At 53.1% G+C, this 15,716-nt stretch overlaps 1 protein-coding gene and 1 long non-coding RNA gene across 4 annotated transcripts; one reads left to right on the forward strand and one right to left on the reverse strand.

Moving 5' to 3' along the window:
- Positions 1 to 6,294: 6,294 nt before the first annotated feature.
- Positions 6,295 to 10,847, reverse strand: LOC144340363 (uncharacterized). The gene is made up of 2 exons (XR_013416424.1): positions 9,495 to 10,847; positions 6,295 to 9,410 (listed from the first exon to the last, which is right to left on the reverse strand). It is a non-coding gene; the product is annotated as an uncharacterized LOC144340363 (long non-coding RNA).
- KCNK16 (potassium two pore domain channel subfamily K member 16) lies at positions 7,289 to 15,610 on the forward strand. 3 transcript variants are annotated; one of them, XM_001117141.4, is made up of 6 exons: positions 7,289 to 7,663; positions 10,866 to 10,980; positions 12,369 to 12,535; positions 13,373 to 13,538; positions 13,878 to 14,018; positions 15,186 to 15,610. In XM_001117141.4, the coding sequence occupies exons 1-6, from the start codon at positions 7,451 to 7,453 to the stop codon at positions 15,311 to 15,313; spliced, it is 930 nt and encodes a 309-aa protein (XP_001117141.2). In that variant the 5' UTR covers positions 7,289 to 7,450; the 3' UTR covers positions 15,314 to 15,610. The 3 variants fall into 3 exon arrangements, with proteins under 3 accessions (XP_001117141.2, XP_077856168.1, XP_077856169.1); XM_078000042.1 differs by having other exon boundaries at positions 13,878 to 15,610; XM_078000043.1 differs by lacking the exon at positions 13,878 to 14,018.
- Positions 15,611 to 15,716: the final 106 nt, after the last annotated feature.

Raw genomic sequence — 15,716 nt, forward strand, 5'->3', positions numbered from 1 at the left:
AAAAAAAAAAAAAACATAGGAGAGACAATAAGCAAGTAAGCAAGACAATCTGATAAAGAAGGAGTTGGTGTTAGCTGGGCATGGTAGCAAGCACCTGTAGTCCCAGCTACTTGGGAGGCTGAGGTGGGAGGATCCCTTGAACCCAGGAGGTTAAGGCTACAGTGAGCTGTGATCACGCCACTGCGCTCCAGCCTGGGTGACAGAGCAAGACCCTGTCTCAAAAAAAGAAGAAGGAGTTCGGGGTGGGGTAGGATGGGCTTGGACTCACTGTCAAGGTGGGTGGGAGTGTGAGAACCCGGCAAGGTGCAAAGAGAGAAGCAGGGAAGGGAAACTTAGGACAAAGGTGGCAGGTTAGGTATTGGGTGATGGGAAGAGGCCTAGGATGTGGAGCTTGGCAAAAAGGGGACTTGTGGGGATTTGGGCCACGTGAGCATGTGAGGGAAACGGCGTTCCTTCCCTAACACATGTCCAGGGACTGCCAGGGCTCTGAGGCAAGAGCAGGTGTAGAGAGGTTGGCTGTGAATGTTGGAAGTTGAAAACGTATATGTCAAATATGGGAGGGAAAAGCAGTGTTTCCTTGAATACAGGCTCCACCTCACCTTGCGAAAAGTGGCCTCTGAGTGTAGCCCTGGATGCATCTCTCAAGGAATAGGAGGAAGCAGCAACCTTTTCAGAGTTAACTGCTTTATTTGGGTTTTCCATGGCCCCGTGCCAGCCAGCAGGGCTGAGCCAGTTTCACCCACACTGAGCGGAAACTCAGCAAAGGGCAAGAAGCACGCCAGTTCTTTCCATTCCCTCAGCTCCTGATCTCGGGAGGGCAGCCCCTCCCCAGGCCAGCACCCATCCCCTTCTGGCCCCAGGTGGGGGATGCTCTTGTTATCTTTTCTCTGAAATATCTCCTGGGTTTGCCTTTTCCATCACTGTCCTTAGACTGAGGCAAGCAGTCCCCCTGCCTTTAGCCCCATGTTTTGGGGGGAACCTGTGCTTTGACGTGCTTTGCTAGAGACTTTCTAAGTCTCCCTCTGGTGCTGGGACAAGCCATGACCAACAGCGTCATCCATGCAGGCCACTCCTAACACAGTCCAGGCCTCGTGTGGGTCTCAGTTCCCTTTTCTTCTTTCAGGAAGCTCTCCAGCGCCTGCACAGGGTTGACCAGCTGTCCCAAGGTGCTCTAGGACTCATGCCTGTGAAGCTGTTCTAGGGCTTCCTCGTCAGTCCCTGGTTCCAGGAAAGCAGCCTGATGAGTAGATCATTCCTGCTGGCTGGTGTGGCATTTCTTTCATGGCACTACCTGGGATTGGGCCACCAGACCTGTGCTCACATGCTGATTTGAGGGACTCAACAGTCCGCCACAGGGCAAAGAATCGTCATGTGAACCAATTAGACAATAAACAAATGCCGAAGTGCCTCTTCCCTGTCATTATTCTAAATCTACACAAATCAGTCATTATACCTCACATGGGCTCACGAATTTGGTACTAAATTTTTTTTCATCAAATTGTTTATACACACAGGGGTCCATCCACAAAAACATATTTGCCGGGACCCTCACACACCAAGAGCAACTGGCCCCCTCTCCCCTCTGGTTTCCGGGCTCAGTATCTCTCCCAGGCCCCGGGGACGCTCTGCTCCTCCCTGTCTCGGCTGCACTCCTCATCCACATCCCAGCTCACAGCAGCCCAGGCTTCCTGCTGCTGCAGCTCCAATGACTCTCAACTCTGGGTTTTTCTTATAGTCTGAGAGGTGGGGGGACGTAGGGAGATTCGTTAACAGGGGATGTCCAGCAGATATTTTAACAATATCTTTCATGGCCGGGTGCGGTGGCTCACGCCTGTGAGGCTGAGGCAGGTGGATCACGAGGTCAGGAGTTCAAGACCACCCTGGCCAAGATGGTGAAACCCTGTCTCTACTTAAAATACAAAAATTAGCTGGGCATGGTGGTGGGTGCCTATAATCCCAGCTACTTGGGAGGCTGAGGCAGAGAACTGCTTGAACCCGGGAGGTGGAAGTTGCAATGAGCCAAGATTGTACCACTGCACTCCAGCCTGGGCGACAGAGCGAGACTCTGTCTCAAAATAAATAAATAAAATAAATAAATACATACATACATACATACATACATACATACATACAAATAATATCTTTCTTTTTTCAATTTGAGTGGCCATCAAGAGATGCGGGTATGATCTTCCCACTCTTGTCATGCTTCCAAGGGCATTGGCCTAATATGCCAGGACAAGCTGACCACCCACCCCTCCATTAAGGTTCACAGAAGAGCAATTTCCCTGCAGCACTTACCACAGCGACCCAGACAAAGGGGTGGAGAACTAGAGCCTGTGACAGACAGTGTCACTGCCCTGCCAGATCCCCCCAGCCTGCCTGGAGGTCACATGCAGCATTCGTGGAATGTCTCCATCTACACCAGTAGCATTCTGTCCTAAGCACCTGCATCTTTCTACGCACGGGGACTCTCTGGCCACAGGAGTGCTCTCAGCCCACAAGCAGGGCAGGCTGGCAGTGCAGGAGTTAACCTCCCCAGGAGCAATCCTCAATTAACAAGGGACAAGTGTAGGTAGATAAACACCCCAGCTTCCTTGCCACTCTGTGGGACAACTCTACAGCGTGTTCTACACAGGATGGGGACCCAGTTGCCTGTAACAGTCACCTGTGCAAAAACACGCCCTGAATCGACTGCCTTCCATTCCCCACTCCCCTGTTTGCGCATCCTGGGGTCAGGTCCCGGATGAACCACGCACACCCACATCATGTCTCGGGACCCGCGCTGAGGGAAGTCCAACTTAGACAAGGGCATCCATTTCAGAATTATGGGTAAGGGCTCTTGAAATCACGCTCTCTGGGCTGGTGGAAACGGGAGCCCTCTGCCCCCACTTCAACCACAGCTCCACTCTTAACTAGGCTTCAGACCGGGGCTCTGGCAAAGATTTCATGTGTGAGAGGAATCCTGTTCCTTAAAAAAAGAAAGATGCAATTTCTGAGCAAAATTAGTAACAGGTGTGTTTGTTTGTTTGTTTGTTTGTTTTTTCAAGGCTTTACTTTGAATCACCCTTCAGCTTTCCCTGGTCCATCTGCTGGTCACAGCACGAGCTGGCCCACCTCTGAGCTCATACTCACGAGGGCACACAAAGACCCCTACACACCCGCGCCACTGCCGCCTCCATATAGGATGCTGTGGGGAGACTCCGGAAGCCCAGGCTCCCACATCCAAAGCTTGCTGCTCCAGCCACGTGGTGCAAACTATTTGGGGGGCACAGTTAGGGAGGTGGCATCTAAAACCAGTGCTCTCTGTCTCCACTTGCCCTTTCTACTACAAGGCACGTACCTGGGGCAGGAGGGCCTTATCTTCTCCCCTGCATTCTAGTTTGGAAAGTGTCCTTTTTCACCCATATGGATATGCGTCTATTGAGGGGCTCCACAGTGAATACCTATGTTGGATGGTGGGATGGGCGGTCTGTCCTGTCCTTATCTCAGGGCTCGTTCAGATGGAAAGAGGCTCGTGCCCAGCTGCTCTGTTTACTCTGCATTCTCTACCCATTGTACACTGAATCGATTGGGCAGATGGGGAGGGGGTGTTGTTTTTCTTCTTTTTCCCCAATCTCCTTATTAGTTCAGCCTCAGAAAGTCCCTTATCACCTCCGGATGTCAGGCCACACTCTGTCATCAGGCCTGGCCATGTCAGGCTCTCCATTAATTGATTTTGCCCTCCCCCTTGGGAAGCATAAATTGGCTCTGCCCATTAGCAGCAATAATTCCCTGAAAGGGATTGTAAATCATGCCTTGTGTCCACCCAGAGCCCACAGCAGAGTGGTGCTCACGTAGGGAGATGTTGGACAGGGAGGTCCCTGCAGCCCTGCTGTTTTTCTCCTAATCTTGGCCAAGTGCTGACCTCACAGGACCACAGTGGACTAGGAAGAGTAGCTGAATCAGGTCCCAGCACACGGAGGGCGCTCAGTCAGTGTGTGTAGAGCGAGTTAAGGCAGGAAGCGAGGGAGGCAGGATGGGAACGTCCTCTCTGGTGCAGAGAGCTCTGTGGGCTTCTTGAGCTGAGATCTCCCCCAAAGTCCACCATGATGTTGCCCTTTCTGTGGCTATTGTGGCCCTAGGGTTTTCAGAAGTCCCCCATTAAACTGAACATGCTTCTGAGAAAGACTCTATCCTAAACCCCACCCACGTGAAGTCTTGTTGGGCTTGCGTGGTTTTGAAAAACTGATGTAAGAGGGAGATGTGAGGGTGCAACCAGAAGAGAGTAGAGAGGCAGCAGTGCAGAGAAAGAGCCAGGAAAGGCAGGAGGAAGCTGCGCGGCTGACTTTGCCAGAACATGGTAGAGTCTCAACAGATAGTCCCAGCACACAGTAGGTTCCCAACAGATCATTCGTAACTGAATGGAGTGTCCGCCCACAGTGAGTCTGGTACCACTTCCTGCCCAGGACCTGAGGGAGGGAAGGCACCTTGATGGCTGATTCATCCCTCCCTCTACCCCAGCCCACCTCAGACATCCCTGTGTCCCACTACGTTCACCCCCTTCTCCCATGCAGATAGTCCATTCTCTTTTCCTTCATTTCCATCCCCCTTAGAACAACCGTCATTACCTGTGGACTGTGTCCAGACTGCTTGAAGATACTCAGTGCTACAGAGTTGCTCAGTCCTGCCTAAGCCCTGCAGACATCCATGGATGAGCTTTCTAAATGATACACGAGAGAGCTCTCCATGTATTGAGTTTCTCCAGGGCAATCAAATAGGGTTTGACTCTCACACTGCCTTTCAGATATAATTCTAACCCTTGCTTAAGCCAGGAGCTAGTGCATCTGTAGTAGAAATGAGTGCCAGCACTCTGTTGCCCCATCTGAGTCCAGATGCTTCCTTCTCCCTCCAAGACAAGCCCACATCCCAACAAGGTGCCGTCTGGGAAAGCTCCGGAACCATGTGAGATGGGGCTTGCTCAGAACCACTTCAGAGATCCCCAGATGGCCTCAGAGGATTCCAGAAGCAGCAGAATTCCAGAGAAGGTGGGCTCCATCACACCACCCCCAGACAGGGCCATGTCTAAGCCACAGGGTAGACGAAAGCCTGCAGGCTTGTCACTGCGTCGGGACGTTCTTGGTGGTGCGCAACTGTAGTCCCAGCTACTCAGGAGGCTGAGGCAGGAGAATTGCTTGAACCCGGGAAGTGGAGGTTGCAGTAAGCTGAGATCGCACCACTGCACTCCAGGCTAGGCTACAGAGTGAGACTCTGTCTCAAAACAAACAAACAAACAAACAACAACAACAACAACAAAAATAACAATTGGGAAGTAACAGAATACCTAAAGGTGGCTGAAACAAATAAGGTTTATGTTTTTAATATAAAAAGAAATCTAGAGAGGTGTGTGCAGGAATTGGTCCAGTGTCTTTGCAGTGCCCATGACCTTTCCCTCAGGGACACAAGATGGCTCAGCAGGTCCAGACAGAAAGAGGGAGAAATGTGGGGCCAGCTGCAGCTGAACCCTTTGTCAAGAGACAACAATTTTGCCCAAACCTCCAAAGCCACCTCTGCCCAATCATGGCTGGACCTGGGTACGTGGCCAGCCCCAGCTGCAAGGGAGCTTGGGAAAGTGGGTGCAGGGGACGCATCGACCCTCAGGCCTCCTCCCCAGGTTTTAATGTGTTTTTCTTCCAGTGGCCTAGCCTGTAGCTGGGGCTCTCCACAAGCTCCTGGAGCCATTTTGCCTGCACGTGCACAAAGCCAGAAATGCATGAGTGACGGACTAATGCGGTATTCCCAGCTCCCCTGCTGGGACTCACTGGGATGCACTTCACCTGCCAGGGCTCCCAGGAACCAGGCTGAGGCTGGGACTGTGGTGTCCTGTTTGGCTTTCTCCTCAGTCTGGCCCTCTTGCCCACTGTCCTATGGGTCTTCAGTGACTTCACTGCTCTCAAGGACTGAGACAGAGGGGAGCAAGATTAGCTCGATGACTTAGACCAATTATGCTCCATTGCCTGGGGTTGACACTTACAAAGCCAGGGTTCTGCTACCTGGGAAGGAGGAAAAGGATACTCAGCACGCAACTCACAGTGTCTGCAGCCACAGCTCATTAAAGGAAACAGCAGAAAACACAGCAGAGAAATCGGAATCCTCGCCCTGGGCTAGTGGGAATATGAAACAGTTTAGCCACTTTGGAAAATAGCCTGGCAGTTCCTCAAAAAGTTCAACAGAGTGGCCAGATAATCCAGAAATTCTACTCCTAGGTATGTACCTGTGAGTAATGCAAACATAGGTCCACAGAAAAGCTTGTACACAGAGGTTCATAGCTGCTTTATTCTTAAAAGAAGGAAACAGAGACAACCCAAATGTCCATCAACTAGAAATCAAATGGATAAACAGATGTGTTATAGCCACACAACGAAATATTACTCAGCCAGAAAGAAGGAAGAAGTACTGTTACATGTAGCAACAAGGCTGAACCTTGAAGACTCTGTGAATATACTAAAAACCATTGAATTGCACACTTGAAATGTGTGGATGATACAGCATGTGAACTATATCTCAATAAAGCTGTTATACATGTACATGAACAAGCATGTGCACACACCACACACACACACACACATACACAGGCAAAGAGAAAGAAAAGCACCCTCAATTCCATCCACTCAGAGAGAGCCACTGGTACCATCCCAGGATCAGGATATACTTCTAGTTTCTTTTTAATTCACACATACATTTCACCGACATATCCGCTGAAGGTAACTCACTAGAGGGCTTCATGCAAGACAAATTAGCAAAAGTTATAAAACCAATATATCCAATTTATCAGCAGAATCAACCCTGACACTCTTACCATCGGGCTGAGCCAGACAATCACCTGTCTATTTACTTTGCCCTGATTTGTCGCGCAGTTTACTCATCCTGAGGTTCCCCCAATAGCCAGGTCAATTCTCCTGCCCCATCCTGTAGCCAAGGCAACTGAGTAGAAGGTTTATTCGCACCCATTCTGATCTATTCCCAGCTCCTCAGCTGGGGGCTTACAGCCTTCAAGGGCGAAGACGCTGGGGGCTGCCGAGAGAGCCCACTGGGGCCTGGACAGAGTGAGCACATCTATCCGGTTTAGCCCAGAAACATCCATCCAACTTGGAGGCAGAAGGAGAGACATGAAGCACTCAGGAGAACCTGGTGGGTCTCTTTGAAGGGTCCAGGACACTGACTTGCTGCTGTCCATGGAAACAAAGGCCGGGAGGGGGTGGCCGGCCTGTTTGCACTCACAGCATAGCACTTAGTGCAGCCAAGCTGAGCCGCACTGTTCAAACAGTCTCCCCAGCCTCCAGACACCTGCGCCGAGGAGGAGGGCAGGGCAGGCGGCAGCCTGGGCACAGGTCCCTAGGTGCTTACTCCTCACCTGTTTCCCACCTCTCCCCCATAGCCAGCCCCACGGCCCTGGCAGGGTCCTGGCCACAGCATGCCCAATGCTGGGCTCTGCAGCTGCTGGGGTGGCCGGGTGCTGCCTCTGCTGCTGGTCTATGTCTGTTACCTGCTGCTCGGTGCCACCATCTTCCAGCTGCTAGAGAGGCAGGCGGAGGCTCAGTCCAGGTACCACTTTCAGTTGGAGAAGCTGCGCTTCCTGGAGAACTACACCTGCCTGGACCAGTGGGCCCTGGAGCAGTTTGTGCAGGTGAAGGGGAGTGATGTGGGATGGGGATGGAGAGGCTTGGGAAGGTTGGTGGAATGGGGGTTCCTGTGGCAGATCCAGAGTCCTCACCCAGGGACTGATGCCCCATGTGGAAACAGAGTGTGGTGGGAACAGAGAGCCTGGTGAGATCTATCCTGGATTCTGGCCCCAGGTCTACAACTGGATTGATGTGTGACCTTGAACAGGTCACTTAACCTCTCTAGACCCAAATAGCCTCATCTATAAGGCAACAAGAATAACCATATCTATACTGCAGACATTTGACAGCAGATTAAAAGCACTCTCTAAGCTGTCACTTGCTGGATGAATGGGAACTATATGTCAGTGTTATCAGCGCTGTCCAAATTTCCTCCTCCCACACTTTCATACTTCCCCTTCCCCAACTCCAGGGCTGCGGCTCCTTCTGCCCTCTCCTCAGCTCATATCCCTGGGCAGAGGGCTGCAGGTGGGAGACACAGATAAATGCCAGGAGCAGCCACCACCAAGCTGGCCTTTCCTGGCCTGTTTGCACCTGGAGTTGGGTTTGGTGGGCAATGGCCAAGGTAACTGAGCTTACCAGCACTGCACCCAGACGGGGCTGTCTCTTGGTAACAGAGTGGGTTACCCCCTGCCTGGGTCCTTTCTGCTTTCCTCTTTCCCAGAAACAAGGCAAAACCACGTGTTGTGGAGGGAGGTGAATACATCTGAAACAGGCGCTGGAGCGAGTGACAACAGCCCCTGCAAAGGAACAGAGCAAGTGCCGAATCACCTTGATAACTGGCATTTACTGAGCCCTTACAATGTGCCTAAAACAGTGGGAAACACGGTCTTCACGACCAGCTTAATCCAATCATGATCCACTCATCAGCTGACACTGAGTGTGTTACAGGTGTTTTCTCATAATTAGCTATTACAATCTCTATCTCCAGTTTGTAGATGGGAACTGAGGTAGAATATGTTGGCCAAGGCTGCACGGCTACTGGTAGAGACAGCACTCACTCTCAGGCCGCTGGCTCTGGAGACCTGGGTCTTCGCGGCACAAATTAGTGTAAGTGTTGGGGGCAGGATGTAGCCTGAAGCAGCAGTTCTCAAAGTGTAGCCCCGGGACCAGAATCAGCATCACCTGGGAGCCTGTTAGAAATGGAGATGTCAGGCCCCACTCCGCACCTGCTGACTCAGGAACTCCAGGGATGGGTCCTGCAGGCTGTGTGTCAACAAGCCCTCCAGGTGATGTTGAGGCCCCTCAAGACTGAGAACAGCTGGCCTAGAAGATGATGCGTGGCCTGGGTGGTCACAGAGAACGTTCTGTAGCTGTGAGAGACCAGGAAATGAGGCCTCCAGCTTCAGGTTTTACTCTCTTCTCCCTGATGGATAAGGTTAGTCAAAGTTGGGGGGCCATCGTACCACATCAGGGTTCAGAACAGTTCAGGGGCCTCCCAAAACCCTGGGAGTAAGGCAGAGGCCCTGGAGAAGCTGAAACCTCCTCCTCCCTTAGCTCCGCATTGGAGGTGAGAGCCAAGCTGGAGGGCGTGGGAAGGCTGGGTAGCTGCGACCTAACTCGCTCCATAAACCAAGAAGAAGGGAGGCGATTCTCTTAATTGCAGCCCTGAAGGGGTTGCCACTGATTAGTCCCGGGGGCCTCCCCAGGGAAGACAGGACATCCCTTTCCCTGAGAGTCCTCAGCCTCGGAAGAGAACCTTCCTTGCCGGGGCAGTTGAGCTGGGCGGCAGAAGAACGCTGGGGTGAGATTCTGGAAGAAGACACATTCCTGTTGAACTCTCACACACACACGGCAAGTTAAGTAATTAGTATTAAAAGCAGTATTAAAAATTACCTCCGTGAGGAAACACTGCTTGCCCAGGTTCACAGAACTGGGAAGTCAAGAACCCGCGGCCGCCTGCATCCGGCCCCCGGCACTCAGCACCCTCAGCAGGATGAGGGCCGCAGGCTGGCAGCGGGGGACGGCCCAGGACTAGAGTGCTGCCTCCCAAGAGTGAGGGGCTCCAGAGAGCGAGCATGTTCGGGAATGTTGGGCCCTGGCCACTTTGTGAGTGTGGGAAAGAGAGGGAATCCAAAGTCCACATCTTAAGAGGCCAGTTCCCGTCAAAGTGAGGAAAAGCAGACAGCCTGTGACCACAGATGCCCTGACTGGCTTGGCCCACCAGGGCCACCCTAGCTCTGAGCTAAGCACACCCACCCAGCCAGCGGGAACCGGTTCCCATAGGAATTGGAAGCCAGAACTGTTGTGTCCCTGGCTTCCTCCTGCCTTTGGGGCTCTTCAACAAGTGGCAAGGCTGTGCTGCTGCTCTGGGACAATCCACAACTAAAGAGAGGGAAGGAGGCAGTGGAGGAGACAGCCCTGCCCATTCTCCAAGGGCCTGGGCCCAGGGACTGGAGTTTGTCAGCGGTGGGGCGGTGTGGGGAGGTGTTGTAGGCTCGAGCCTGCAAAGGTTTGGGTCCTGTAAAAACACATGCAACACACATACAGACAAACATACACACATGTGCAACATACAGTTGCCATGCACAACACATGCATACAACACATCACATATAAACAACCACCACACACACACACACACACACACACACACACACTCACACCCGCCACCTTTGTCCTAGCCTCTGTTGGAATTTCTCCCATAGGCAAGGGCTGGGGCTCACTAGAGAGCAGCAAAGAGCAAGGGTGCCCACTCACCTGGACAAGTAGGAAACACAGGGTTCTCTGTCCCACCACTGGCTTCATGGCAGGCAGCCCATGGCTTCCCTATGATCCCTGTGTTCCCCAGCAATCCCTTCCAGCCACACCCAACCTGAAATCCTCCCATTGTTCTACCCATTGTTCTAACAGCTGATGTTCGTGCCATCCTTTTGGCCACCAGCAGCATCTCCCACGGGACCCCTCCCTGAGCATCGTCCACCTCACCCCTCAGGCCCATCTCCCGCCCCAGCCCATGCTTGCAGTCTACACCTTAGTCAGCCCTGGCCAGTGGAACAGACACTGGAGTTGAAGTCCAGTCACCTTGCACAGGTCACTTAGCCACTCTGAGCCTTCATTTCCTTTTTCCATGAAATGGGAACAATATCATCTAAGAGTATCATTAGATTAGATGACACAGAAGCATGCTGCCAAGAGCATGGCAACAACTGGTGCCCAGTAACCATCAGCTCCTTCTTCCTCCCCTGCCATGCCACCCCCCAACAGGTCATCATGGAAGCCTGGGTGAAAGGTGTGAACCCCAAAGGCAACTCCACCAACCCCAGCAACTGGGACTTTGGCAGCAGTTTCTTCTTCGCAGGCACAGTCGTCACCACCATAGGTAAAGGGCTGGGGTACAGGAGAGCTTCCCCAAGACTCCTGTCTTAGTTTGGGCTCCCCAAAAGCAGATGCTGAGGTGAGGATGTGGTGTGTCTAGATGATTCAGGAAGCCCAGGGAGGGAGTGGGTAAGTGAAACAGTAGGGAGAAGAAGGCAATGAAATTTGCATTAATGAGCAGATTACTGGCTTGGGTAACTGGGCTCATTTCTGCTTGGGACCCTCTGAAAGGCTAGATGGAGCCCATCCTCAGAACAGTCCAACGAGGGACAAGAATGAAGAGCCATTTAGCTACCAAATCCTGCCCTCAAAGGTTGAGAGCTGGCCCCGAGTATATTAGTTCCCCAGCATTTTGAAACTTCCCATAGACCAAGCACACTCCTTCGGCCAGAAGAATCTCTCAGGTAGAGAGAGATGTGCAAAAACTGGGAGCAGGGGGTGATTTGTATACAGGAACTGTCCACCAAAGCTGCAGGTGGTATTTTGTGTGTTCTGAGGGAACAGGGCACTGACAGCAGCTGCTACACCCCCTTGGCCAGAAAACTCACTCCATCCCACTCCAAGGAAGAAACCGCCAGATCCAGGTCTACCCCATCCATTCAGTTAAGTCCAATTCCACATACTTTCCTAGAACTCAGGCGACATTCCAGGCAGAGTGATGGAGTTGGGGGTGGGAGATACAAACTTGGATCAGACCCAGGCTCAGCCCGCAAGGAACTTCCAGTCCAACAAAGAGGAACACCATAAATACACACACACACAAAAAAAAACAATAATAGAAGACAAAGTCGATAATTACATAGCAATAACATAAAACACTATGGAGAACCACACCCAGTAGGGAGAAGGAGCGTGGTAGTCAGGAGGGCTTCATGGAGGCAGGGTCATTTGAGATGGGCCTTCAAAGATGAGCAGGAGTCCTATAAATAAAAATCATTCCAGGCCAGGCGCGGTGGCTCAAGCCTGTAATCCCAGCACTTTGGGAGGCCGAGACGGGCGGATCACAAGGTCAGGAGATCGAGACCATCCTGGCTAACACGGTGAAACCCCGTCTCTACTAAAAATACAAAAACCTAGCCGGGTGAGGTGGCGGGCGTCTGTAGTCCCAGCTACTTGGGAGGCTGAGGCAGGAGAATGGCGTGAACCCGGGAGGTGGAGCTTGCAGTGAGCTGAGATCCGGCCACTGCACTCCAGGCTGGGCGACAAAGCGAGACTCCGTCTCAAAAAAAAAAAAAAAAAAAAAATCATTCCAGCAGAGTTCAAGGGAACAGGGGAGCTTCCCCTTCTCGCCCCCAGAGGTGGTGGCAGACAAACCTCAGCTAGAGTCTGGGGAAGAGGAACAGAGGGCGTTCTGGAGTCTCCATATTTGCACACGTCCCCCTTCCCTTGCAGGATATGGGAACCTGGCACCCAGCACAGAGGCAGGTCAGGTCTTCTGTGTCTTCTATGCCCTGTTGGGCATCCCGCTTAATGTGATCTTCCTCAACCACCTGGGCACGGGGCTGCGTGCCCACCTGGCCACCATTGAGAGATGGGAGGACCGGCCCAGACGCTCCAAGGTATGCCCCCTAACTCCCTTACAGGCCTGCTATGACAGATCTGTTGCAAGTGGAGTCCTCCAGAAGCCGATGCTGAGATGGAGTTTGGCGTGCATGGTGTTAGGGGTAGATGCCTATGAAAGAGGAAGGGTGAAGGCAGGGTTGGGCAGAGTGGGGAGCTGGATTTCTATGCATGCTCTACAAAGGCTTGGCCTCAAGGAGCTCTACAGCATGTGCGAGCTGTCAGAGTTGTCCCACAGTGGGTGGAACCAGCCAGGCTTTCATAGCTGCCTCGGTCAGGCACTGGGTGTGGCCTTCCCAAGAAGGGTATGCCCCTGGCTAGGAGGTTCCCTGCAGCTGAACACCCTGAAGAGGTGGCAGCTGGTCTACCATCCTCCTTTGAGTGGGGGATCTCTGCAGCACATCTTCAAGGTCATCACAGAACTCCAACATCCTTTTGTGCAGTAGCAAACAAGCTCTGCAGGCTGCCCAGCGTGCCCCCAGTGCCCACCCTCGGCCAGCCGCTTGCAAGGCCAGAGGCACACAAGACAGTTCAATGATACTTTTCTGTTCCAGATCTGAGTCCCCGGGGAGCCTGTTCAAGTGTGATCCCCAAGCCCAGATGGGTTCTCCAAATCGCTCCTTGACCCACTAATGCAATCCCTCTGCCCATATCTTTCCCTGGGTGGGACAAGGTCATGCAAACATAGCTACAACCTCCACTCAAGGGTCTGCAGGGCAGGGAAGGGGCCTAGCTATGGCCCAGTCCCATTCCCAAGTTTACCCCAGACTCCCCCCAACCTCATACAATCCTGGAGACTTTCAAGTGGACTCAGGGGCCAACTCCCTCCCTCCCAGGTACTGCAAGTCCTGGGCCTGGCTCTGTTCCTGACCCTGGGGACGCTGGTCATTCTCATCTTCCCACCTATGGTCTTCAGCCATGTGGAGGGCTGGAGCTTCAGCGAGGGCTTCTACTTTGCTTTCATCACTCTCAGCACCATTGGCTTCGGGGACTATGTTGTTGGTGAGAACAAAACAGTCACATTATCTCAGGGTGAGGGGGCCCACTGGGATTTGGGGGACGGAGAGATGTCAGCTGAGGACAACTATTGAGGATAAGATAGCCCCTGGCCATTCAAGGGAGCCAAACCAATGATTTCTGGGGCTACTGTGGATTCTAAGCAACATTCTCAGAAGTTTCTGGTCTAGGACCCATCACCACCCCGCAGAGACCTACCTCCACTGCTGTTCCTTGCTATGAGGAAGAGGGAGAGAGCATCCTGGCTGGTGAGGGTCCCTATGGAAACTGGAGGTGGCTGTGCTCTGAGATGCCTGGCATTGATGCCATTCCCTTCCCTGGCAGGCACAGACCCCAGCAAGCATTATATCTCAGTGTACCGGAGCCTGGCAGCCATCTGGATCCTCCTTGGCCTGGCGTGGCTGGCGCTGATCCTCCCACTGGGCCCCCTGCTTCTGCACAGATGCTGCCAGCTCTGGCTGCTCAGTAGGGGCCTCGGCATGAAGGATGGGGCAGCCCCTGACCCCAGTGGGCTCCCCAGACCTCAGAAGATCCCCATCTCTGCATGAGGCCCCCAGGGGGGCCCAGAAACCCCTTTCATCCTCCTCAGTCCCACCCTATCTGCTCTCTGGATTTCCAGCCCTGCCTTCTCCTCTCCCAACCCCCTCACTTCTCAGCCAGGGCTGGTCTCAGGAGCTCTCCCAAGAGAAAAAGGAGACAGGTATGTCCAAGAAAGTAACAGAGAGGAGATATGAGATAGGATTGAAGACATGTGTGGCTGGAGAGGTGCACCCTTGTCCCAGAGCCCCTGCCACAGCCTCCCACCCAAAGGTAGCCTGGAAGAATGGCCAGATTTCCATTGTCCTCCCCATGCCCCCTTCCAAGAGACCTTACACAAACAAAGGATGACTTTACTTTTGCCTCATTTGATACCTGCACAGTGCATTTGCCAAGCCCCTATTATGTGCCAGGTGCTGAGCCAGGGTCTATGCCAGGGTCTGGGGATACAGCAGTGGACGTGCCTGCCCTTGATGTGCCTTTAGTTGCTAGACAAGCAAAGAGGCAGCCCCAACACAGTGCCCAAAACGCTATGATAGGAATAGCCCCGGGGTTGATGAGAGCCCATGGGATGGCTGTAGGGAGCATCAAAGAGAGGGGAGAGCTGGGCAGAGACTTTGGAACAATCTTAGTGAAAAGAGGATCTCTGCCCTCAGGAAGCTCTCAGCCGAGGGGCAGGCGAGCTGCCTCTCAAAGCTCGCCAGCTCCCCAGGGCTGTCTGTGAACAAGGCTTAGGACCTCTTGGGTGTCCCACCCACTTTCCTGGACATGGCCTCCCCTGACCCTCACAGGCCACCCCCTTAACTTTATCACTCCCCTGGGCTCCTGCCTTCTCAAGAGCCTTTCCAAACACCCCCTGGGAAGCCAGAGAGCCAGCAGATCCCAGGATCCTTCCAGAAAGTGAGGTCCATGGACGTCTGGCCTCTCTCAGGAATACATTATCCAGATCTGGCCTTTCCCCTGCCAGATTGCAACATCCCTGACCAGAAGGAGAGATTTAGACCACTCCATCCGGAGGCCTGGAAACTTTGGCCTTTGCCTCTCCCACCATCCAACAGCAAGCGGGCACCTACGTGGCTGGGTTCCTCTGCATAGGTCTGAGGCAAGGCTGTGGAGCCAAGGAGGCTCCAGGCAGGAGACCGAGGGGAAGCTCTACAGCAGCAAGAGGAGTCCAAGTCACACCCCAGGACTTCCCCATATCCAAGAGAGGACTGGGAAGCTGAGGACTCATGGACTCTTCACACAGCCTGGACACTTCCTCCACTCCGGGTAGAGGGATTTCGGGGACCTTCTCAGAAGCAAGGAGTGGACAAGCCTCTTGGTTAAGGCTCCTCTTACCTCCCAAGTTCATGGACAAGTGGCAATCAGCTGGGGTCCCTCTTTTGGGGTACAAAGGAAAGGACAGAGGTGTGGGAGACCCAAGGTGGTCTTGAGATTGACAGACAGCAAGTCCTTGGAGATAGCTCCCCAGTCCAAGAACTTAGGCAGGGTCCCCAAGACAATAAAGTTGGTCTCTCCTATCTCCTCCCTCTGAGTGAGGTTTCCAGGAGTCCCTCCTATTGTTCATTTCAGGAAATGTGAGGGGGCTCTGGGCCCCTTCCCTCAGCGACTGTGGTCACCCAGCAG

The sequence above is a fragment of the Macaca mulatta genome, chromosome 4 (genome assembly GCF_049350105.2).
Source record: "Macaca mulatta isolate MMU2019108-1 chromosome 4, T2T-MMU8v2.0, whole genome shotgun sequence".
NCBI classification, from domain to species: Eukaryota; Metazoa; Chordata; class Mammalia; order Primates; family Cercopithecidae; genus Macaca; species Macaca mulatta.